General features: G+C 41.6%; 1 protein-coding gene across 1 annotated transcript; it reads left to right on the top strand.

Moving 5' to 3' along the window:
- Nucleotides 1-27,328, top strand: LOC142187830 (vomeronasal type-2 receptor 26-like). The gene is made up of 6 exons (XM_075261679.1): nucleotides 1-120; nucleotides 3,458-3,651; nucleotides 4,039-4,291; nucleotides 10,223-10,303; nucleotides 23,772-23,895; nucleotides 26,427-27,328. The coding sequence occupies exons 1-6, from the start codon at nucleotides 1-3 to the stop codon at nucleotides 27,326-27,328; spliced, it is 1,674 nt and encodes a 557-aa protein (XP_075117780.1).

Here is a 27,328-nt window from a genome sequence, read left to right as displayed (position 1 = left end):
ATGGCACTGTTTCTCAATGTGGAAACTCAGAAGGCCTACTTTGACCTGTGTGAACAGAAGGCTAAGGATTACCCCAAACTGAGATGTGAGATCTTGGTACATCTTGGGGTGAACGTGCATGTACGTACTGGGAGAGTGCACCACTGGACTTTCTCTGAGAGTCTCCCACCCCAATTCCTGATGCATGATCTAGTGTATTTGATGAGGAAATGGGTTCAGCCTGAGGAGGCCACTCCAGCACAGATAGTGGAGAGAGTGGTACTAGACAAGTGCAATGGCTGACCAGCTAATGTGTGTTTGATGGAACGGTACTGAGCCAAAAAGGAGCTACTGCAGTCATCTCTCAAGCCTGTTACCCCCAAGATAGGTAAGACTGTACCAACTACTGTGGGGGTGAAGAAGGTTGTGATGGGAGGATGCTCAGAGGGGAACAGGCAGCAGGGACTGTGAACTTTAAATCCAGATCTCAAAGTGGATTTGATGGTGCCAAGAACTGGGTCATGTTGCTCCCCACTGTCCCCTGAGATGGAACCAATAAATTGCGGCAGTACTAGGCGGGTATACCTGTTTGCTCTAGCCATTTGTTCCGCAGAAACTACAACTGAACCACAAATGTGCAATGTGACTATGGCTGGGTGTGATTTACTGGCTATTCTGGACTCTAGGAGCCTGGCAACCTTGGTGCATCAAGATCTGGTTGTCTTTACACTGTATAATTGACAAACTGTCGGGGTCTTGTGCATACATGGTGAAACTAGGGAATGTTATATTGCAGAGGTTACCAGAAAAACAACCACTGGTCCCACCTCTCACAAACTGGGTGTGGTTAAGTACCTGTTCCATAGTGGGTGTGGTTAAGTCCCTGTTCCATAATGTGATCATAGAGAGGGATTTTCCTCTGTTCTGGGATATGTGGAAAAAGCAGAAGCCGCCATGCCCTAAAAATGTGAATGTGTATAATGTCTTACCTAAGGTTAACCCTGAACCCTTTGATCCTGACAGGGAAACTCCAGATGTGGGGGTGACCCAAGATAGTAATGATTTTTTCCCTTTCTGTGTTAGTTGGTGATGCTGAAGGTCAGGAGGGGGTTCCCTAGGTGTCAGAGCTCAAGGTGTCCCATCACAATTTTGGGACTGCTCAAATAAGCGATCCTAATCTGGCATATGCCAGTGAAAATGTAAAAGTGGTAAACAATGAACCCCAGTATGCAGGGGCTGATAAGGAGTTCCCCTATATGTCTATGAACTAGGACCTATTGTATAGGGTGAACCAAATATGGGGAGAAATTGTTGAGCAATTGGTGGTGCCCCGGCCCTATCAACGGCTTGGGTTAGATTTGGCACATAAGTATGTGTTAGGAGGACACCTGGGGTACAAAAAGACCAAAGAGCACATTCTACAGCATTTCTACTGGCCAGGAATTGATAACCATATTCAAGAGTAGTCTAACTCCTGCCCAGAGTGTCAACTAACCGCTCTTGTGTCACACTTTAGGACTGCTTTAGTACCCCTACCCATCATAGAAGTACCTTTTGAATGACTGGCAATGGACCTGGTAGGATAATGTGTTCTCTGAGTCGCCTGCATGTACCCATGTGACAGAACATGACATTGTCACTGAGCCGCAGGTACAGATTAGAGATGAGCGGACAGTAAAATATTCGATATTCGTTATTCGTTTCGAATAGCCCCCAATATTCGACTATTCGAACGAATATCGAACCCCATTATAGTCTATGGGGGGGAAAGTGCTTCGTTTCAGGGGATCCCACCATTCAAAACAGGAGGGTCACCAAGTCCACTATAACACACCAGGAAATGATGCCAACACCTCTGCAATGCAACTCGGACAGCAGGGGGAGCATGTCTGGGGGCATCTAACACACCAAAGTCCCTCTATTAACCCACTATCACAGCCTAACAACTACACACTTTACACATTCAAAAAAACCTCTATCAAAGTGGGAAAATACCTGGAAACCTTCTTTACTCCCCAAATGGATGGACACAAACCCCAATTTAAGCTCAACAAACATTAACAACCACCCCTTTAAATCATGTTGTCCATGACAACCACAAATGGAAAAGGCAATGGGAAATCCATCAGTCCCCACCCTGACCTGTCATTGTGTGTGTGTGTGTGTGTGTGTGTGTGTGTGTGTGTGTGTGTGTGTGATGTGGTAAGACCTTCCAAAATTCACTTTTATGGCCCTTAACATAGGCCCTTCCAAATTAAGTTACATGCCCTTAAGCTGAGCTACCAGCAGAGATTGAGGCCCTTCAGGTGACTTCAGCCTTGTACCAGCAGAGATTTTGGCCCTTGGGGTGACTAGAGCCATGCAGCAGCAGTGTATTATCTTTTGGCCCTTGGGGTGACTAGATCCATGCAGCAGCAGTGTTTTATTTTTTGGCCCTTGGGGTGACGAGAGCCATGCAGCAGCAGTTTTTCATTTTTTTGGCCCTTGGGGTGACTAGAGCCATGCAGCAGCAGTGTTTTATTTTGTATCCCCTTGGGGTGACCCCTAAAAAACTAGATTTCAGGCCCTTGGGCTGGAGCCCTAAAACATAAATTTTCAGGCCCTGGGGGGGTATCTATGAAAAATTAATTAAAAAAAAGAAAATTAAAGTTTTTTAACAATTACATAACAGTGAAGGGGCTGGGGTTGGAGGAGGAGGAGGAGGAGGAGTGAAATGGGTGCTAGCAGTCCCTCTCCAGTACCTGGACTGTGGACTGGATACCCAGCTGGATATCCACGTCCTCGCCCACGTCCCCTGCTGCTACGCTTCTGCATGATTTGCAGTTTCACTATATGTATACAGTGTTCCTGCAGTGTAGCTCTGAAAAGAGCTGTTTTTTCCTGCCTATAAAACACTACAATCTGTTTCTCACACTGAGAACAAGCTCTCCCTATCACTCCAAAACGAAAATGAGAAGAAGATGGCCGACACTATTCTTATGAATCAGAGGTCACATGTTTTCGGCAGCCAATGGGTTTTTCCATTTTTTTCAATTCCTATGTTGTCGTAGTTCCTGTCCCACCTCCTCTGCACAGTTATTGGTACAAAAAAAGAGCCAGGGAAGGTGGGAGGGGATACAAATTGTTACTGCGTTTGCGGCCTGATATTCAATTGGAATCGAATACATCGAACGACCTGATATTCAATCGAGTAGCTACTCAATCGAACAGTGTTCGCTCATCTCTAGTACAAATTACTCTAAAACAGTCCCGGATACCTGAAGCTCATAGACAAGTCATATCTAAGAAGGTCAAAGATATGTAGGCACTTGGGGACACTGTGAAATCTAAGAGAGACTGGTCAAATCCCATTGCTTTGATTCCTAAGTCAGATCGTACCATGAGGTTCTGCACTGATTTCCATGAGCAGAATGAGCTAAATTAGCCTTAACCCTTAAATAAAAAGCAAGTAATTGGGCATTGTTGGCTACTATCACAGGTTCCTAACTTTGCAACTATTGCAGCCCCACTGACAGCTCTAACTAAGGGACCAAGTTCTGAAATGGTCAAATGGAGTGAAGAGGCTGAGGGGGCATTCCAGGAGCTGAAGTCGGTTCTCTACAAACAGGAGGTTTTGGTCACACCTGACTTCACAAAAGAATTTTTGGTTCAGACTGATGCCTCTGATGTAGGGTTAGACACCACTTGTTTACACCACCTGTAAAAACCTACCGCTTTGTGGAGAGGGAGTATTTAGCCATTAAGTGGACCCTAGAGTCCCTAAGGTGCTATCTACTGGGCTAGCACCTTAAAATGGTCACTGATCACTCCCTCTGACATGGATGTATATAAGAATATAAGAGACAACTCTGTAGGACACAAGCAAGATATACATCTTAATGCTCAATAACCCTTTTACCTACATGGATCAAACTATGATTCCTCTCCATGTGCTCCTATGTATAGTGGAGGTCAGGAAGGGGTTATGTATGTATCTGTGTAACATCAGTTATAAAGCACCATTGAAAGTGATGGACCTCTAGAAATGTCTCTTATTATGTGTATTCTTATTGTTTATAGACCTGATACTGAAGAATATAAAAGCATCTTGTCCTTCATCATTGCTGTGGATGAGATTAACAGGAATCCTGACCTTCTACCCAACATGACTCTGGGGTATCATATATTTGATACTTGTGGATGTGCATTCAAAACCATACACTCTGCCTTAAGTATATTGTCTGGAAAACAGCCGGAGGTTCCCAATTATTCCTGTAGAGATCGTGGAGAAGTGATGGCTTTTGTGAGTGACTCTAATTATGACTCAGTGCAGGTAATGAATGATATCATCAGTGTATATAAGCACACACAGGTGAGTGGCTTTTACATATCTGTATTATCTAATATACTATACAATAATTAATGATGTCATATGAGATTATACATTACGGTCAGACATTAGAGGGGTTGTCCAGAAATGTTTGCTTTATGGCTATTCTTCAGCACAAGCCATAAATATCTGATCAGTAGGGTGGGATATACTGATGGCCCCAGCATGGGTCAGCTGCTTGGAATTGTGTGTTTTCAGTACTAATCGGTATATGGAGCCAGAAGCAGCTGACGCTATGTTCTATGGGTCAATACTTGAGTTTAACTCCCATTGATGGTGATGGACCCTAAATGGGACATGAAACCATTGAGCATCTCTGGAGAGACCTGAAAATGGCTGTCCACCAATGTTCACCATCCAGCCTGACGGAACTGGAGAGGTTCTGCAAAGAAGAATGGCAGAGGATCCCCAAATCCAGATGTAAAAAACTTGTTGCATCATTCCCAAGAAGACTCCTGGCTGTACTAGCTCAAAAGGGGCAAATACTCAATACTGAGCAAAGTCTCTGAAAACTTATGGCCGTGGGAGGTTTCAGTTTTTCTTTTTTTAAAAATTTACAAAAATGTGGCTCAGTGGTTAGCACTGCAGCCTTGCAGCGCTGAAGTCCTGGGTTTGAATCCCACCAGGAACAAAAACTGCAAGGAATTCTCCCCATGTTTGTGTGCATTTCTTCCCATTCTACAAAGACATACTGATAGGGAAAAAAAATCCCTATATGGGGCTCACAATCTACAAAAAGAACAAAAAAAATTGCAAAAATATCTCCATTTTTTTTATTTGTCAAGATGGGGTTCTGGGTGTACATTAATGAGAAACCAAATGACCTTTTTTGATTTTAGGAAATGGCTGAAATTAAACAAAGAGTGAAAAATTTAAAGGGCTCTGAATCCTCTCTGTACCCACTATAAGCCTGACTCAAGATCACATCTCTCTCAGATGCAATATCCTCCTTTGACTGAGCTGAGCAAAAAACGCTGAAATAACTGAGATTCTTTTTTAGATTTGTGATCACGGGCATATAATGAGACTCTTAATCAACTAACATTGATATTTTTTTCAGATTAACAACAATGCTCTGTCACATTGTGTATTTTATCACACAAGTTAGAATAGCAGTAGTTATTTTCACCAACAGGATTGTCTTGTCTTTAAAAAAATGAATGTTTAAAGATTGTGCATAGAGATGAAACTGCTTTATTGCACAATTGTCAGACAAAATTAGATTATTGGCCATGAAAGGGTCATCTGTACATGTAGGCAGCAGCAGCAGAAGAATCTCAGATTCACCAAGTCACTATTTTCTAGGTGATTATATCCCACCTCTATTGAATTCTACCATTAATCTCGGTAATTGCTTAATTGTCCAATTTCACCTAATCCACTAACTATTGCTGGAATTCCTATTGCTTTTTCTGAACTGTCCTATAGTTATGTTGTACAGATCTATTTGCATGTCCATCATTATTGTAAGCATGTCTGATGTGTATTTCCTGGTGATATACCTGTTGGCGTCCATTTTTGTTCTTTGGAGGTGAATCACCATTTGTTCATCCTAATAATGGGCCATAAAGCAAAAAAGTCAGGTCAACCCCTTATCTATTGATGGAGGTTATGGAGGAAAGAAAGTTTCTACACAGACATAGAAGTAGTTCTTTTCTTTTCAGTAAATTATCTTGGGGAATTCATTAAAAGAGTTCAAAAAGCACCAGGACGTCTTTCTTGTGAGTAACCAAATATATAATGAAAGGTTTTAGTTATTGATGATTTCTTAGTGGGGGTGACAACACTTACTGCCATGTCTGTATGCTGAGAATAGCTGATCTTGATGAATATGTCTCTGTGTTCATTATAAGTTTGCTATTTATTTTATATGTATATCCACATGAAGAGAACATCACATCCATGTAATAACTGTAGCATATCCATCATATCCTGCAGACAGCAAAGACTATATTCCTTTTAGGAAAGCAAGTTTGAACTGTAAGTAAATTCTAGAGATGAGCGAACAGTGTTCTATCGAACACATGTTCGATCTGATATCACGCTGTTTGCCATGTTCGAATCAAATCGAGAACCGCGTGGTAAAGTGACTGAAAACTTGATTCCCCTCCCACCTTCCCTGTAATAACAGCGCAGGGGAGGTGGGACAGGAACTACAACAACGGAGGCAGTGAAAAAAATACTAAAAACCCATTGGCTGCCGAAAACATGTGACCTCTGATTCAGAAGAACAGCGGCGGCCATCTTCGAGTCAGTCAGAGCTTGCACTTCGCCAGGGACGGAGGTCTCCGTCCATTTAGATAGGGATTAGATTCTGCTTGGCAGGGACAGGATAGGATGGGAGAGGAGAGGAGAAGAAAGCCAACAGCTCTTTTAAGAGTTACATTGAAGGGAGAATCAAAAAAAGAATGTCACAGTGTCTACCCACTAACGCTAACGTGGGATTCACAGGCTGCATCAGCGCTACCTAGCTCTCCGCGGTGGGGATAATACTAAGTGGGATACACTGAAAGTGTGTATTCCCACATACCCTATATATCCTTAATCCACGTCCTAACAGTGTACCCCCCGGAACTAACTGGCATACACTGAAATGCTCAGCCCATATACGCTCAATCCACGTTCTAACAGTGTGCCCCCCCCCCACCCCCGTAGCTAACTGGTATACATAAATGGAACATTTCTGGGTATTGGCACATTCACCTGGGTTGTCAGTGTGAAATCCCCAAATTATTTGGGCAAACATAAATGTACCAAGGTATGTATTTATGTTAACCACCAATTATTCAAACAATTATAGAAATCCAAAAATTGAATAATTGAAATTGTATTAAAACAACTTTTAATGCATGCTCAATAATAAAGACATGAACCATACAATTACTACTATTGCAATATCGGCTTAAAATAAGGTAACTCGATCAGAATACACTCTATCTCAAATTTCATGAGACACATAAGACACGGTGGTCTTACCAATTATAATCAAGACACGTGACTCACCAAATAGCGTAGTAGACGGGGTCACGTATTGGAGGTCCGTAGTGTCCAAAAGGAGGCAGGGAATTGCAACAGGAAAAGAGTTCCAGCACTCAGGGTGTATGGATTAAAAAACACCCATTCACACTAATAATCCATGCAACGTGTACCTAATATGACCCTGGTCCTAACTCAGGATCACCCCTCTAGTATTGGGAGTCCTGACTGGAACCTGTCCCTACCGAAGTGATTCTGGGAAATGTATAAAAAGTAATGTGCACAAGTACCTTGGGGTTGGCATATCTACACTGCTTTCGCCCCTAAACATCACCCCTGTCCATGTGGGGTCGGTGGCCTCGTCGTCCACCAACTCCTCTTCCGATTGCGCACTGTCCCCTTACTGCAAATCACACATAACCACAGCTTGCCCTGATGGCAACTGTGCCTCATCATCCCCACTGAGGTCCAGAAACGTCGGTGGCGGGTCCACAACCACAAAATTGAAAGGAAATGGCGGATGCTGCAGTATTTCTAACACCTGTTCCTGGTGCTCGGGCCTGGTCTGTGTTGTACCCTGATGAGCGCATGCTAATGTTTTGTGTCCAGTGCAATGGATGGGATGGGATTTCATATAAGTCTGCCACCCATGGCCACTCATGGTTGAGCAACTGAGGGAGCTGACTTTGATGAACCCTAGGGTTTTGGAGTTGGAACTCCATCAAAGGTCTGTGCTGCTCACACACTCTGCTCAACACATGATATGTTTAGTTCCAGCAGTGTGGAGACGTCGCACAACAGCCGTTGTTCGGGCAGATACCGGCATTGTAGGAGTGCATAGAGGATAGCAGCGGCAACTATAGACTTTCAAAACTATCTGCACAAGCGCAGCACTTTCACCAGTAGCTCAGGAGCATTGCGGTACTTTTTTAAAAACCGTTGCAGCACTGAGTTAAAAACGTGGCCCAGGCATGGAACATGTTGCAGCCTGCCAAGCTACAGAGCCGATCCCAGGTTCCGGCCATTATCACACATGACAACATGCCAACATCTCCTGGGCCAGAAGTTTTAAGATGTGGCAGTTGAAGCCTTGGGCATGTGGGTGGGTTGCGCTATACTTTAGCCTGGAATGAAAGGCCTGGGAGATGGGGAGTAGCATTGCAAAGTGTGTAAACCACACTCAGTTTGTCCTCGACCTATACATTTACAAATTATCTCCCCCATCGAGGAACGTGGCCTCGATGGGGGAATTTTTCTAAGGAAGCTAGAAAATAGAGCCTTGCTGGCTCAGGCCTAGCTTCTGTCATGCAGCTGTCCTGAGACTCTGGACATGCCTCTGACTGTAGCCACATTTTTCCCTGCTTAGCTTGCCTCCACATCCACACTGCTTTTGCCCCTAGACATCACCCCTATCCATGCCTCTGCCTCTAGCCATAACTCTGCCACCCATGGAAACTCATGGTGCAGAAACTGAGGGAGCTGACTTTGAGGAACCCTTGGGTTTTGTAGATGGAACTCCATCAAAGGTCTCTGCTGCTCACACACACTGCTCAACATATAGTATCTAGGGTTTGAGCGTTTGGTGACCTTGCACAACAGTAGGTGCTTCAGGCAGATGTAGGCATTGCTGGAGTGTATTGCGGCTAGCACCAGGTACTGTAGACTTGCCAAAGTGGGAGCTTAAGCGCCGCACTTTAACCAGTACCTTGGGTAAATTGTGTTAAGTTGTTAGAAACAGTTGCACCAATAATTTGAAAACGTGGGCCATGTGTGGACCTTGTTTGAGTCTGGCTAGCTCCAGATCTGCTACCAGGTTCCGGCCATTATCACATACGCCAACCTGCACCTGGGCCAAGGTGCAGCAGGGCAAAAAACATTGCCATCTCATCCAGGATGGCATCTCTGACCTCGGAGGCACTGTGCTGTCTGTCCCCCAAGCTGATGAGCTTCACCGCGGCCTGCTGACGTCTCCCCACGCCAGTAGCTGGGGTCGATTCAATGGTGGAGGAGGAGGAGGAAGAGGGTGGTGTTTCAGCACTCCTGCCAGAAATAATTGGCGGGGAGAGAAGGCAGGCCGCCACAGTTTGTGACCCGGTCCCAGCCTCAACTACATTCAGCCAGTGTGTCGTGATTGAGATGTAGCGTCCCTGGCCGCATGCACTTGTCCACGTGTCGGTGGTCAAGTGGAACTTTGTGCAAAGCGCAAAACTTAGGGCCCGCCTGATGTTATGGGACACACGCTGGTGCAAGGCTTAACTCATGCCATGGGCCTCAATCTCTGCTGGTAAGCTCAGCTTAAGGTCCTGTAACTTTGTTTGGAAGGGTTCATGTTAAGGGCTAGAAAAGTACATTTTGGAAGGTCTTACCACATCACACACACACACACACACACATCTACAATGACAGTTGAGGGTGAGGACTGAAGGATTTCCCATTGCCTATTCCATCTGTGGTTGTCATGGGGAACGTGGTTTAAAGGGGTGCTTGTTAATGTTTGTTGAGTTTAAATTGGGGTTTGTGTCCATCCATTTGGGGAGTAAAGAAGGTTTCCAGGTATTTTCCCACTTTGATAGAGTTTTTTTTGAATGTGGAAAGTGTGTAGTTGTTAGGCTGTGATGTTGGGGTAATAGAGGGTCTTTGGTGTGTTAGATGCCCCCAGACATGCTCCCCCTGCTGTCCCAGTTGCATTCCAGAGGTGTTGGCATCATTTCCTGGGGTGTCATAGTGGACTTGGTGAACCTCCAGAGACGGATTTGGGTTTCCCCCTTAACGAGTATGTTCCCCATAGACTATAATGGGGTTTGAAACCCACTCGAACAGTGAGCGGCTGTTCGAATCGGATTTCGAACCTCAAACATTTTAGTGTTCGCTCATCTCTAGTAAATTCTCTTTCTGCAGATCATTTATGGAGATTTTGACCCCTTCAAGAATGATAAAGAACCATCAGCACGTCTATTCAGGATGATTCCAGATGATCAGGTCCTATATACTGCTATTGTTAGCTGTCTCCTATACTTTGGATGGAATTGGGTTGGAATTATCGCCCCACCAGATATAAGTGGTGATATGGGGTTATTACAACTGAAGCAGAAAATGGAGCAGAATGGGATCTGCATTGAATTTATTTTACGACTGACTGGTTCTGAAGAAAATAATAGACGACTGACGGCTAATACAATAAGCAAATCAACGGCTACAATCCTGGTGATATTTGGCCAATACACCATGCAATATGCCGAGTATATCATACTCAATAAATATTACTTAGAGAAACACACTCTGATCCTTCACGACTCTTGGATGCAATCCTTGGAATACAGAAGAGATTTATATCCATTGATCAACTGCAGCATCATTTTCATGTTACAAGATAAAACAATTCCTCACATTAAATACATGATGTATAATATAACTTCATTAAGCCGCCCAGATGACCAAATATTAGATGAGCTTTTGTATACAAAATATTCCTGCCTTAAAAAAAATAAAGACAGTGATGATTTCCTTAAGATATTTGGTAATAATTATGTATATTGCAACAATCACCATAAACTTTGGCAACCTCTCATTTGTAAAGATAGAAACTTCTACCATACATATATATCAGTTTATATCCTGGCTCTTGCCATTCACAAGATGACCAGAAATAAATATGGAACAATCCAAGAAGTAAGTGGTATGTGCAGGGGTGAACCTGCTCCTTTCGCCGCCCGAGGCGAAGTGCAGAAAGCCGGGGAGGGGGCAGAGCGGGGGCGTGGCTTAGCGGAGGGAGCGCGGCTTATCAGAGGGGGCGGGGCTTAGCGCCGTTCGCCGGCAGAGAGCAGGCCCGGAGACTGCCTGCGCTCTGCCTGAGCGATTGGGGAGGCTGCTGGAGCAGCGCTGCTCCAGTGGCCTCCCCAAACCACCGCTCCGTACTAAGCCAGTCCAGGACAGCTTGTCATGGACTGGCTTACTTTAGCAAAAATGCCGCCCTCCCTGAGGCCCTGGCATAGCGCCACCTGAAGCGCTCGCTTCAGGTCGCCTCATGGGAGGTGCGGCGCTGGGTATGTGTAAGAAGTTGTATTTTGGTAGAACTCCTTCCTCTCATTAATCACACATTTTCTAGATTCCTTTTAGTTCTAATTTCAGAACTGCCTCTTATTTATTAATACAATGTTATTAGGACTGTGCAGCAGGTGCGGCCGTGGTGTCAGGGTCGCAGCCTCTTCCGCTGTAACAGTGCAGTCCAGCATGCATGGGGTTAATCCCCTTTCAGCCAATAGACATGGTCACATTGCCCATCTCTTTCATCTGGACCGCCATGACCATTTCTTCCAGTCTCTGTAAAGTTTGCAGTGCACACATTTTAGGCTCCTCACTTTTCCAGGCACCTGACCCACATTGTCCTTACCTGCACCCATCCTAATGCTACCCCTAGTTATAAAATATATAATAAAACCCCCAATAAAGAATAATACCCCCAAGTGTATCTTTAAATTATTAACTTCCCTGTGTACCCCATGTAAATAGTGCCCCTTACTAATAATGCCCCTGTGTGCCCCATAAATAGTCCCCCTTACTAATAATGCCCCTGTGTGCCCCATAAATAGTCCCCCTTACTAATAATGCCCCTGTGTGCCCCATAAATAGTCCCCCTTACTAATAATGCCCCTGTGTGCCCCATAAATAGTCCCCCTTACTAATAATGCCCCTGTGTGCCCCATAAATAGACCCCCTTACTAATAATGCCCCTGTGTACCCCATGTAAATAGTGCCCCTTACTAATAATGCCCCTGTGTGCCCCATAAATAGTCCCCCTTACTAATAATGCCCCTGTGTACCCCATAAATAGTCCCCCTTACTAATAATGCCCCTGTGTGCCCCATAAATAGTCCCCCTTACTAATAATGCCCCTGTGTGCCCCATAAATAGTCCCCCTTACTAATAATGCCCCTGTGTGCCCCATAAATAGTCCCCCTTACTAATAATGCCCCTGTGTGCCCCATAAATAGACCCCCTTACTAATAATGCCCCAGGTGTTTCCTAATTAAAAGGGGAAAAAAAGGTAAAAACAACAAACAATTGGGGTTCCAACACCTGGAACCCCCACTGATCAGCTGTGTGAGTGGACCGTGGTACCTGTGTAAGAGCTGTGACTGCTTCTCTCTTTACAAAGTGTCATTCATTTCATAGCGGCCATATAATGTAGCGACAGCCTGGTCCTATACACATCTATGTGACAAGACAACAGCAAAAAATGTGCTGTGGAAAAGTGGCGGTGACGCAACACGTTTCTTCTTGCAGCCTTCTTCACAGAAAGATTGCAGAAGTTTCCTCTGCATACTCTCTGCTTCAATTATATCTAAACCAGGGGCCACACGGTGGCTCAGTGGTTAGCACTTCAGCTTTGCAGCACTGGAGTCCTGGTGCTCAAATCCTGCCAAAGGCAAAAAACCATCTGCAAGGAGTTTGTATGTTCTCCCTGTGTTTGCATGGATTTCCATCCCATATTCCAAAGACATACTGATAGGGGGGAAAATGTACATTGTGATTTCTATGTGGGGCTGACAATCTACATTAGAAAAAGCTAATTATATCTAAACCACTGGTGTCTCCATAAGCATGCTGCATCTGTATTGGAAATCACAGCGTGTATGTTATTTTAACGCAAAATGAGAATTGGGCCCCACGCGGCAAAAACACCATGAGAAAAAAAAACTGGCATTTTACAGTTCCTGAAAAGGGAATGAAATTCTAGAAAATCCCATCCAGACATTGTGAAAAAATCTGCGCAGTCAACACGCTGCAATTTCCAAAACTGTCAATTATATCTACGAAAACACGGGCGGTTTCCCAATAGATATAATGGAAGCAGAAAGTCTGCGGAGGAAACTTCTGTGGACCCTCCGTGAAAAGCGCTGTGGGAAAAACACCACAATGCCCAGGATATGGAGCTGGATCACTACTAGAGATGGGCAAGCCTCAAGAGATTGATTTCTCCAATATTTCCAAAGTTCATTTTTATTTCACATAGAACCAGAAATGTTTTTATTTTACTCTGAAATGTCTTCAGTTCCTAAAGTGCAATAATAAGATTCCCAGGGGAGGTGCAGAGAGGAGTGAGTCTGTTTGTAATAAGCTGGGTGTGTTACAAATTATGCAAAAAAATAGCGTTTGGTCTTCTAAGGGTTAGGGGGCATTCACACTACCGTCGGTGTCCGACATGTAGTGTCCGCTCCTAGTGTCCGCTCAAAATCTGTCACGGACACTAGGAGCGGACACTAGATGTGTCCGTGACACCTGTCATTCACTTTAATGAGCATCGGGTGCGTTCTTTTGCACTCCGTGCCCGTCCTTCCCTGTCCTGCATGCAGCTTTTTTCTGTCCGCTTGAGAAGTCGGACATCTTCTCTTGCGGACAGGGAAGGACGGGCACGGAGTGCAAAAGAACGCACCCGATGCTCATTAAAGTGAATGACAGGTGTCACGGACACATCTAGTGTCCGCTCCTAGTGTCCGTGACAGATTTTGAGCGGACACTAGGAGCGGACACTACATGTCGGACACCGACGGTAGTGTGAACGCTCCCTTAGAGATGAGCGAGTAGTGTCCGATCGAGTAGGTGTTCAATGAGAATACTACGGTATTCAAAATACTCGTACTCGATCGAACACTACTAGCTGTAGGAAGTTTAAGGTTCAATGCAGAACCAGCGTAGATTGGCAGAATGCTATACATTCTATACATGCTATACATGCTATACCTGCTATACATGTTATACATGCTATACATTCTATACATGCTATACATGCTATACATTCTATACATTCTATAAATGCTATACATTCTATACATGCTATACATGCTATACATTCTATACATTCTATAAATGCTATACATTCTATACATGCTATACATTCTATACATTCTATACCTGCTATACATTCTATACATTCTATACATGCTATACATTCTATACATTCTATAAATGCTATACATTCTATACCTGCTATACCTGCTATACATTCTATACCTGCTATACATTCTATACATGCTATACATTCTATACATTCTATACATTCTATACATGCTATACATTCTATACCTGCTATACATGCTATACATTCTATACCTGCTATACATTCTATACCTGCTATACATTCTATACATTCTATACCTGCTATACATGCTATACATTCTATACATGCTATACATTCTATACCTGCTATACATTCTATACCTGCTATACCTGCTATACATTCTATACCTGCTATACATTCTATACATGCTATACATGCTATACATTCTATACATTCTATACATTCTATACCTGCTATACATTCTATACCTGCTATACCTGCTATACATTCTATACATGCTATACATTCTATACATTCTATACATTCTATACCTGCTATACATTCTATACCTGCTATACATGCTATACATTCTATACCTGCTATACATTCTATACATGCTATACATGCTATACATTCTATACATTCTATAAATGCTATACATTCTATACATGCTATACATGCTATACATTCTATACATTCTATAAATGCTATACATTCTATACATGCTATACATTCTATACATTCTATAAATGCTATACATTCTATACATGCTATACATGCTATACATTCTATACATTCTATAAATGCTATACATTCTATACATGCTATACATTCTATACATTCTATACCTGCTATACATTCTATACATGCTATACATTCTATACATGCTATACATGCTATACATTCTATACATGCTATACATTCTATACATGCTATACCTGCTATACATTCTATACATTCTATACCTGCTATACATGCTATACATTCTATACATGCTATACATTCTATACATGCTATACATTCTATACATTCTATACCTGCTATACATTCTATACATGCTATACATTCTATACATGCTATACATGCTATACATTCTATACATGCTATACATTCTATACATGCTATACCTGCTATACATTCTATACATTCTATACCTGCTATACATTCTATACCTGCTATACATTCTATACATTCTATACCTGCTATACATTCTATACATGCTATACATTCTATACATTCTATACCTGCTGTACATTCTATACATGCTATACATTCTATACATGCTATACATTCTATACCTGCTATACATTCTATACATGCTATACATTCTATACATGCTATACATTCTATACATACTATACATTCTATACATGCTATACATTCTATACATGCTATACATTCTATAAATGCTATACATTCTATACATGCTATACATGCTATACATTCTATACATTCTATAAATGCTATACATTCTATACATGCTATACATGCTATACATTCTATACATTCTATAAATGCTATACATTCTATACATGCTATACATTCTATACATTCTATACCTGCTATACCTGCTATACATTCTATACCTGCTATACATTCTATACATGCTATACATTCTATACATTCTATACATTCTATACCTGCTATACATTCTATACCTGCTATACATGCTATACATTCTATACATGCTATACATTCTATACCTGCTATACATTCTATACCTGCTATACCTGCTATACATTCTATACCTGCTATACATTCTATACATGCTATACATGCTATACATTCTATACATTCTATACATTCTATACCTGCTATACATTCTATACCTGCTATACCTGCTATACATTCTATACCTGCTATACATTCTATACATGCTATACATTCTATACATTCTATACATTCTATACCTGCTATACATTCTATACCTGCTATACATGCTATACATTCTATACCTGCTATACATTCTATACATGCTATACATGCTATACATTCTATACATTCTATAAATGCTATACATTCTATACATGCTATACATGCTATACATTCTATACATTCTATAAATGCTATACATTCTATACATGCTATACATTCTATACATTCTATAAATGCTATACATTCTATACATGCTATACATGCTATACATTCTATACATTCTATAAATGCTATACATTCTATACATGCTATACATTCTATACATTCTATACCTGCTATACATTCTATACATGCTATACATTCTATACATGCTATACATGCTATACATTCTATACATGCTATACATTCTATACATGCTATACCTGCTATACATTCTATACATTCTATACCTGCTATACATGCTATACATTCTATACATGCTATACATTCTATACATGCTATACATTCTATACATTCTATACCTGCTATACATTCTATACATGCTATACATTCTATACATGCTATACATGCTATACATTCTATACATGCTATACATTCTATACATGCTATACCTGCTATACATTCTATACCTGCTATACATTCTATACATTCTATACCTGCTATACATTCTATACATGCTATACATTCTATACATTCTATACCTGCTATACATTCTATACATTCTATACCTGCTATACATTCTATACATTCTATACATTCTATACATTCTATACCTGCTATACATTCTATACCTGCTATACATTCTATACATTCTATACCTGCTATACATTCTATACATGCTATACATTCTATACATTCTATACCTGCTGTACATTCTATACATGCTATACATTCTATACATGCTATACATTCTATACCTGCTATACATTCTATACATGCTATACATTCTATACATGCTATACATTCTATACATACTATACATTCTATACATGCTATACATTCTATACATGCTATACATTCTATACATGCTATACATTCTATACCTGCTATACATTCTATACCTGCTATACATCCTATACATGCTATACATTCTATACATGCTATACATTCTATACATGCTATACATTCTATACATTCTATACCTGCTATACATTCTATACATACTATACACTCTATACATGCTATACATTCTATACCTGCTATACATTCTACACATGCTATACATTCTATACATGCTATACACTCTATACCTGCTATACATTCTATACATGCTATACATTCTATACATGCTATACATTCTATACATGCTATACATTCTATATATGCTATACACTCTATACATGCTATACATTCTATACATGCTATACATTCTATACATACTATACACTCTATACATGCTATACATTCTATACATGCTATACATTCTATACATGCTATACATTCTATACATTCTATACCTGCTATACATTCTATACATGCTATACATTCTATACCTGCTATACATTCTATACCTGCTATACACTCTATACATGCTATACATTCTATACATGCTATACATTCTATACATACTATACACTCTATACATGCTATACATTCTATACCTGCTATACATTCTATACATGCTATACATTCTATACCTGCTATACATTCTATACATTCTATACATGCTATACATTCTATACATGCTATACATTCTATACATTCTATACCTGCTATACATTCTATACATGCTATACATTCTATACCTGCTATACATTCTACACATGCTATACATTCTATACATACTATACACTCTATACATGCTATACATTCTATACATGCTATACATTCTATACATGCTATACATTCTATACATGCTATACATTCTATACATGCTATACATTCTACCAATCAACACTGGTTCTTCTCTTACCTTTAGAAGTCTTCTCTGCGCTGCGTCCCCGCGTCTTGTTCAGGCTGTAATTCACTCTGCCTAGGCATCCGGCGGACATGCACAAGCCAGCTCCCAGAAAAAGCTCCTGAGTGGCTCCCATTGATTTCAATGGGAGCCGTCTTTTTGGTTAGGGTTTTGAGGTGAATACAGCCTCAAAATCCTGACAAAAAAAAAAACAAAGGAACGCCTCTCGGTTCTTCCTGCAGCACTTTAAACAGAAAGTTTCCGGCATGTCCGCACTGTGGTTTTTAATGCAAAGTGGGCATGGGATTTGCAAGAAAACGCTGCAGACAAATCACAGCATTTCAGGCCCCCCGCCTTAGACATCAAAAATATTTTTTAAGAAACTTAAGATTTTTCTCATCTGCTGGAATTATTCTAACCTTCCTTCTTTTTTGTCACTCAGCTGCATAAGTATGTGAGAAATGTCCATTACACCGATCCCAATGGAGATGATATTTTATTCAATGAGAGAGGTGCAATCACATTTACGTGGCACTTAAATAGCTGGGTTTGGAACCAGATTGGCGGCAGTGACGATATATATTCTTTAGAATATTTTGGCACTTTTAAAGAAATATCAGTAAATCTCAGCAAGTTCATTATTAAAGTAGGAAACATCACATGGAAGAATGTCAGAGTAAGATGAGCTCTTATCATTATTCCTCACATGACATGCATGCTCGGCTGTGCTAAACATGAGCATTACACACGTGTTCTTCCCAACCATTAGGCTGCTTTTACACAAACTATTAGTTTTATTGGCTACAAAAAAACAAACATTGAACATCCAATCCAGATATCATCATGGCTCCTTAGAAAGTTCTTTGTATTGTCCCTTCATGTATTTGTACATTGTTATTAGATCTTCCCGTAGACGTCTTCTCTCTAAACTGAATAACCCCAAGTTTGTTAACCTCTCGTTGTCCTCCAGTCCACCCATTCCCCTAATCATTTTGGTTGCCGTCTTTGCACTTTTTCAAGTTCACTTATGTCTTTATTGTATATTGGGGCCCAAAATTGCGCACAATATTCTAAGTGTGGCCGTACCAGTGATTTGTATACAGGCATAACTATGTCCTTGTCATGAGAATCTAGACCTCTTTTGATGCATCCCATAATTTTATTTGTCTTGGCAGCAGCTGCCTGACACTGGTCACTAAAGGTAAACTTGCTGTCCACCAAAATCCCTAAGTCTTTTTCATTGGCAGTCTTACCCAGTAATTTACTATTAAGTCCATAGTCAGACATTTTATTACGTCGACCAAAGTGCATTACTTTACATTTGTCAACATTAAACTTCATTTGTCAAGTCTCCGCCCCCAATGCTTCCAGTTTCCTTACATCCCCCTGTAATATTCTACTATCCTCCTCATTATCGATTACCCTACAAAGTTTAGTATCATCTGCAAATATAGACACCCTGCTCTGTAATATGGACACCCTGCTCTGTAATATGGACACCCTGCTATGTAATATGGACACCCTGCTCTGTAATATGGACACCCTGCTCTGTAATATGGACACCCTGTTTTGTAAACCCTCTACCAGGTCATTAATAAAGATATTAAACAAGAGAGGACCTAATACTGATCCCTGTGGTCCCCACTGGTGACTGTGACCCAGTCTGAATATTTACCATTAACAAGTACCCTCTGTTTCCTATCAGTGAGCCAGTTGCTAACCCAAATGCATATGTTTTCCCCCAGTCCCAACATTCTCATTTTGCAACCTTTTATGTGGTATAGAATCAAAAGCCTTTGAAAAGTCCAGATACACCACCTCCACTGCATTACCCATGTCCAGATACACCACGTCCACTGCATTACCCATGTCCAGATACACCACGTCTACTGCATTACCCATGTCCAGATACACCCCATCCACTGCATTACCCAATTCCAGATACACCATGTCCACTGCATTACCCAAGTCCAGATACACCACGTCTACTGCATTACCCATGTCCAGATACACCACGTCCACTGCATTACCCAAGTCCAGATACACCACGTCTACTGCATTACCCATGTCCAGATACACCACGTCCACTGCATTACCTATGTCCAGATACACCACGTCCACTGCATTACCCATGTCCAGATACACCACGTCTACTGCATTACCCATGTCCAGATACATCACCTCCACTGCATTACCCATGTCCAGATACACCACATCTACTGCATTACCCATGTCCAGATACATCACCTCCACTGCATTACCCATGTCCAGATACACCACATCCACTGCATTACCCATGTCCAGATACACCCCATCCACTGCATTACCCAATTCCAGATACACCATGTCCACTGCATTACCCAAGTCCAGATACACCACGTCCACTGCATTACCTATGTCCAGATACACCATGTCTACTGCATTACCCATGTCCAGATACACCACGTCCACTGCATTACCTATGTCCAGATACACCATGTCTACTGCATTACCTATGTCCAGATACACCACGTCTACTGCATTACCTATGTCCAGATACACCACGCCTACTGCATTACCCATGTCCAGATACACCATGTCTACTGCATTACCCATGTCCAGATACACCACGTCTACTGCATCACCCATGTCGATACACCACGCCTACTGCATTATGCATGTCCAGATACACCACGTCCACTGGATTACCCATGTGCAGATACACCACGTTCACTGCATTACCCATGTCCAGATACACCACGTCTACTACATTATGCATGTCCAGATACACCACGTCCACTGCATTACCCATGTCCAGATACACCACATCTACTGCATTACCCATGTCCAGATACACCACGTCTACTGCATTACCCATGTCCAGATACACCACGTCCACTGCATCACCCATGTCCAGATACACCACATCTACTGCATTACCCATGTCCAGATACATCACATCCACTGCATTACCCATGTCCAGATACACCACATCCACTGCATTACCCATGTCCAGATACACCACGTCCACTGCATTACCCATGTCCAGTCTTGAATTGACCTCCTCATAGAAGCTGATCAGATTAGTCTGACAGGACCGATTCCTCATAAACCCATGCTGATTTGGTGTTATAAGATTATTTACATTGAGATACTCCAGGATAGCATCTCTTAGAAAGCCCTCAAATATCTTTCCCACCACAGAAGTCAAACTTACTGGCCTATAGTTTCCAGGCTCACTTTTTGAAAATTGCTACCACATTTGCTATTCGCCAATCCTGTGGTACAGACCCAGTCATTACTGAATCCTTAAATATTAGATACAAGGCTCTATCTATGACCATGCTTAATTCCCTCAGAACTCGGGGGTGTATTCCATCTGGACCGGGTGATTTCTCTATTTTAGTGTTTTGCAGGCGGCGCCGCACTTCTTCCTGGGTTAAGCAGGTGACATTTAATTGAGAGTTCACATTCCCCCTAATCATGTTGCTGGCCAATGGATTGTCTTGTGTATACACTGTAGAGAAGAAGGCATTTAATACTTGTGCTTTTTCCTCATCCTCCTCCACCATTACTCCCAGATTACATTGTCAGTTTTTATTCTCTTATTATTTATGTAATTGAAGAATAATTTTGGATTACTTTTACTTTCCTTGGCAGTTTTCCTCTCGGCCTCCATCTTCGCCTCTTATTTGTCTTTTGCACAGGTTATGTTTCTCCTTATAGTATTTAATGCTGTGTCGCTACTCTCTTGTTTTAGTCCTATAAATGCTTCCTTTTACCCCTCATTGCATTCTGTACCGTATTAGTTAGCCATATTGGTTTTCTATGATTTCTGGCCCGCTTATTCCCATAGGGTATGTGATTTCTAATGCTCTTATTTAGTATATTTATGAAGATGTCCCATTTAGTTTGTGTTCCCGTCACGTTGAGGACATTGTCCCAGTTTATGCTGCTAAGCTCCTCTCTCAGCTGGTGACCATTGGCCTTCCTGAAGTTTAGTGGTTTTGTACCCCCTCTAATGGACATCTTAATGTGTACAAGAAAACTTATTATGTTATGGTCATTATTACCCAGATGTCCCCTGACCTCCCCTTGTGACAGTGTGTCAGGTTCATTTCTTACAATTAGGTCTAGTCGTGCCTCGCCTCTTGTTGGGTCCTGCACTAGTTGTGATAGGTAATTGTCTTTTATTGCTGTTCCCTTTGTTGGATCTGCAGGTTTCTGTCTCCCAGGTGATATCAGGGTCGGTGAAATCCCCCATAATAATGACTTTATTCTGCTTTGCGGCCTCATCTATTTGTTTTATTAGTATATTTTCAGCTTCTTCCGTTATATTTGGAGATTTATAACAAACCCCTCTCAGTATTTTATTATTTTTTGTTCCTCTCATAATTTCCACCCATAAGGACTCCACATAATCATTTTCCTCCCAGATGTCCTCACACAGGACTGGCTTAAGGCCGGATTTTACGTATAAGCAAACCCCTCCCCCTTTCTTATTTGTACGCTTCTTTCTAAACATGCCGTACCCTTGTATATTTACAGCCCAGTCATAGCTAGAGTCCAGCCATGTCTCACTTACCCCCACCATGTCATCATTTTCTTCCAACATCATCACTTCTAGTTCCTCCATCTTGTTAGTGAGGCTTCGGGCATTCGTATACATACATTTCATAGATTTATCTTCCCTACTCTTCCACTGCCTAATGACTGCTCTAACCCCATCCCCCGCTCCACCCCCAGTTACAGTATCTAGCCCTCTTTCCATTTCTACACTATCTTGCCCTCTACATCTGTTACCCTCCCCCCAGTCCCCAGTTTAAACACTCCTCCAACCGTCTAGCCATCTTGTCCCCCAGCACAGCTGCCCCCTCCCCATTGAGATGCAGCCCATCCCTAGCATATAACCTGTAGCCCACAGCAAAGTCGGCCCAGTTCTCCAGGAACCAAAACCCCTCCTTCCTACACCAACTCTTGAGCCACTTATTTACCTCCTTAACATTTCTGTGTGGCTCACAGAACAGGCAGTATTTCTGAAAATACTACCTTGGAGGTCCTTGCCTTTAACTTGCTCCCTAGATCCCTGAACTCAGGACCTTCCACCTACTGCTAGCCTTGTCATTTGTACTAACATGCACCATGACCGCTGGATCCACACCAGCCCCATCCAGTAATCTGTCAACCCGATCCGCAATGTGTCGAACTTAAGCGCGAGGAAGGCAACACATCGTATGACAATCTTGGTCTTCGTGACAGAATGCCCTATCTGTTCCCCTAATCCCCAATTACCAGCACCTGTCTAGTCTTCTCTGCACTCCTATCCCCCTTCTTACTGGAGCAGACATTCCCCTGGCTTTCAGAGGAAGTATCTTGCTGCAGCAGTGTTACCCCTGTACTAATATCCCCCTCATCTGCCAATTTATCAAACTTGTTGGGGTGTGCCAGTTCAGGACTAACCTCCCTGGCACTCTTCCCTCTACCCCGCTGCTTTCTATCTGTCACCCAGCTAGCTGCCTCATGTTCCTGCACCTCCATGCTACCATCCCCCTCTGCACTTGCTCTAGCTAGTTGCTGCTTTCCAAGTTATCAATGAATCTCAGTGTTACAATTTGCTCTGGGCTTCCAAATGTGCAATGTGCTTGCATCTTACACAGCAGTACGCCCCCTAAAGTGGCTTCTCAAGAAGAGAATACATATTACAAGATGCACAATGGACCTCATTTGTAAGTATGGAGCACATTTACCCGATAAGGAATATTACAGCCATGATACAATCCAGCTGTGTGACTGGTCAGTAATAATATACACTGTATGTATGACTGTATGTATTGTGTATCATTTACTGCATGTACAAGATGCCACAAGGCCGCTGTAATGACCATTGTATTCCGGGATACGGAAGAGCTCCTAATGGAGGATATCATGTCTGCTGCTATAACTGTGTCCCGTGTTCTGAGGGGGAAGTGTCCAATATAACAGGTAAGAATATATTATACCTGAGATAATCCAGCATATACAGTGTCTTGCAAAAGTATTCGCACCCCTTGAACTTTTCAACCTTTTGCCACATTTCAGACTTCAAACATAAAGATATCAAATTTACATTTTTTGGGGAAGAATCAACAACAAGTGGGACACAATTGTGACCTGCAACAAAATGTATTTGATATTTTAAACTTTTTTAACAAATAAAAAAACTGAAAACTGGGGCGTGCAAAATTATTCTGCCCCTTTACTTTCAGTGCAGCAAACTGACTCGGCTCAGTACATTGAGGATCTCTGAATGATCCAATGTTGTCCTAAATGACTGATGATGAGAAATAGAATCCCCCGGTGTAACCAAGTCTCCGTATAACTGCACCTGCTCTGTGATAGGCTCAGGGTTCTGTATAAAGCGCAGAGAGCATCATGAAGACCAAGGAACACACCAGGCAGGTCCCAGATACTGTTGTGGAGAAGTTTAAAGCTGGATTTGGATTCAAAAAGATTTCCCAAGCTTTAAACATCCCAAGGAGCGCTGTGCAAGCAATCATATTGAAATGGAAGGAGTATCAGACCACTGCAAATCTACCAAGACCCGGCCGTCCCTCTAAACTTTCATCTCAAACAAGGAGAAGACTGATGAGAGATGTAACCAAGAGGTCCATGATCACTCTGGAACTGCAGAGATCTACAGCTGAGGTGGGAGATTCTGTCCATAGGACAACAATCAGTCCCTGTACACTGCACAAATCTGGCCTTTATGGAAGAGTAACAAGAAGAAAGCCATTTCTCAAAATATCCATAAAAAGTCTTGTTTATAGTTTGCCACAAGCCACCTGGGAGACACCAAACATGTAGAAGAAGGGGCTCTGCTCAGATGAAACCAAAATCCAAGTTTTTGGCCACGATGCAAAATGATATGTTTGGCATTAAAGCAACACAGCTCATCACCCTGAACACACCCTGATCCCCACTGTCATACATGGTGGTGGCAGCATCAGGGTTTGGGCTTTTCTTCAGCAGGGACAGGGAAGATGGTTAAAATTGATGGGAAGATGGATGGAGCCAAATCCAGGACCATTCTGGAAGAAAACCTGCTGGAGTCTGCAAAAGACCTGAGACTGGGACGCAGATTTATCTCTAACAAGACAATGATCCCAAACATAAAGCAAAATCTACAATGGAGTGGTTCACAAATAAAGGTATCCAGGTGTTAGAATGGCCAAGTCACAGTCCAGACCTGAATCACATCGAGAATCTGTGGAGAGAGATGATATGTTCACAAATGCTCTCCATCCAACCTCACTGAGCTCCAGCTGTGTTGTAAGAAAGAAGGGGCAATAATTTCAGTCTCTCAATGTGCAAAACTGACAGAGACAAACCCCAAGTGACTTGTAATCGCAGCAAAAGGTGGCGCTACAAAGTATTAACGCAAGGGGGCTGAATAATTTTGCACGCCCCACTTTTCAGTTTTTTATTTGTTTAAAACATCCAATAAATTTCATTCTACTTCACAATTGTGTCCCACTTGTTGATTCTTCCCCCCAAAATTTAATTTTTTATATCTTTATGTTTGAAGCCTGAAATGTGGCAAAAGGTTGAAAAGTTCAAGGGGCCAAATACCTTCGCAAGACACTATAGGAGACAGAAACTAGTGTGAGACTGATGTTTTCATAAAAAATTAAGAAACATTTATCTGAATACAAAAACATGCGAGGATTCAGGTAGAGAATTTTTTTTCTACAGTCAGGAAATGTTTTTGAATAGTCACTTTCTCAATAAACCCCTATAGAGACCTGTTGATGTATCGCAGCGCTACGCCTGTCCATGAGGGGTTTGTGGTACTGCAACTATAAATAAGTGAACCTGTAATGGACTGAGTTCATTACACGTTTTCTAACATATGTAGATTTGGATAATCCCATAATTTTGGGGGATCATCACCCACAAATCACTGCTAGATATTGACCACCAACATCAAAACTGGTGCTTATGACATCACATAAGAAGCCACAAGAGACACAAATAAGATGGAAGAAGATGAGAAATTCACACAGACACTTATACTAATTTAGAAAAAAAACAAATCAGTAAAAAAAAAAAAAAAAAACTAATTAAACACGAGTTGTCTTCCTGAGATAATTTAATAGTCACACATCTTCTTGTTGGGAATGGTTCTATTAGCTTCTAATATATAAAACATTCAGCACACAGCGGGCCGGACAGATTATTATTTTATTTATTTTAACACAAATTAAGATTCTTGTGCACTTGGCTCAGAAAATCTTCTCGATTATCTTCTTTCTGATACTTCACAGGTTTGTACACAAGTCACTGGGAAATTAACACAAAAACTTTGCTTGTGTATTTGTCGCTTTTGCAATTTTCAAAAATCTTTTATCGGTTGTTAATTGAAAGTCAGAATTTTCTTGAAGACTTTGTTCATGAATCCTAAATGAATATTTCTGTCTGTATGATATATCTGCTGAGCACATTACTGACCCCAGTATTTCTCTGTGTAATTGTAGACAGTGACATCTGCTATAAGTGTCCTGAAGAAGAGTGGCCTGATGAGAAGAAAGTGATCTGTATCCCCAAACCCTATGAATTTCTATCTTATGAGAAGGATGTTTTGGTTTTTGTATTTTTAGGATTATCTTTACTTTTTTCTATTATAACATTGTTTGTATTGAGAATCTTCGTCTATTACTGGGACACTCCAATTGTTAGAGCCAATAACCGGACTGTGAGCTTCATCCTCCTGGTCTCCATCTTGCTCGGCTTCCTCTGTGTCTTCTTCTTCCTTGGTCGTCCAGTGGCCATAACCTGCTTACTGAGACAAACATCATTTGGGATCTTCTTTTCCATTGGTATCTCTTCTGTTCTGGCCAAGACAGTCACAGTCTGTATTGCCTTCAAAGCCACCAAACCTGGCAGTGTCTGGGTGAAGTGGATCTCACCCAGAGTCTCTTATTCCGTGGTCTTGGTGTGTTCTTCTGTACAAGTTCTCATTTGTGTTATTTGGATGTTGGTGTCTCCTCCGTATGTAGAATTTGACCATCACTCTTATCCTGGGAAGATCATCATTCAGTGTAATGAGGGCTCAGATCTCTGGTTCTACTCCATGTTGGGTTATATGGGGCTCCTGGCCGCTGTCAGCTTTCTTCTGGCTTTCATGGTGAGGACATTACCGGACAGTTTTAATGAGGCCAAGTACATCACCTTCAGCATGCTGCTGTTCTGTAGTGTCTGGATGGCCATGATCCCGGCTTATCTGAGCACCAGAGGGAAATACATGACTATTGTGGAGATATTTGCCATATTGACCTCATGTGCAGGAGTTCTCGGATGTATATTTTTCCCTAAACTCTACATTCTGCTTTTAAAGCCAGAACAAAATTCTATAAACATCAAAAAGGAGAAAAACTAA

This window comes from Leptodactylus fuscus, chromosome 1 (assembly GCF_031893055.1).
Source record: "Leptodactylus fuscus isolate aLepFus1 chromosome 1, aLepFus1.hap2, whole genome shotgun sequence".
NCBI classification, from domain to species: Eukaryota; Metazoa; Chordata; class Amphibia; order Anura; family Leptodactylidae; genus Leptodactylus; species Leptodactylus fuscus.
This window is presented reverse-complemented; position numbering and strand designations above follow the sequence as displayed.

Excerpts from the sequence above, each read along its gene's own strand:
- LOC142187830 (XM_075261679.1), top strand. The coding sequence starts at position 1 with ATGGCACTGTTTCTCAATGTGGAAACTCAGAAGGCCTACTTTGACCTG. Across the intron at positions 3,652-4,038 it reads ACTGATGCCTCTGATGTAGG|ACCTGATACTGAAGAATATA; the intron begins GTTAGACACCAC and ends TATTGTTTATAG. Across the intron at positions 10,304-23,771 it reads GGATGATTCCAGATGATCAG|ATGCCACAAGGCCGCTGTAA; the intron begins GTCCTATATACT and ends TGCATGTACAAG.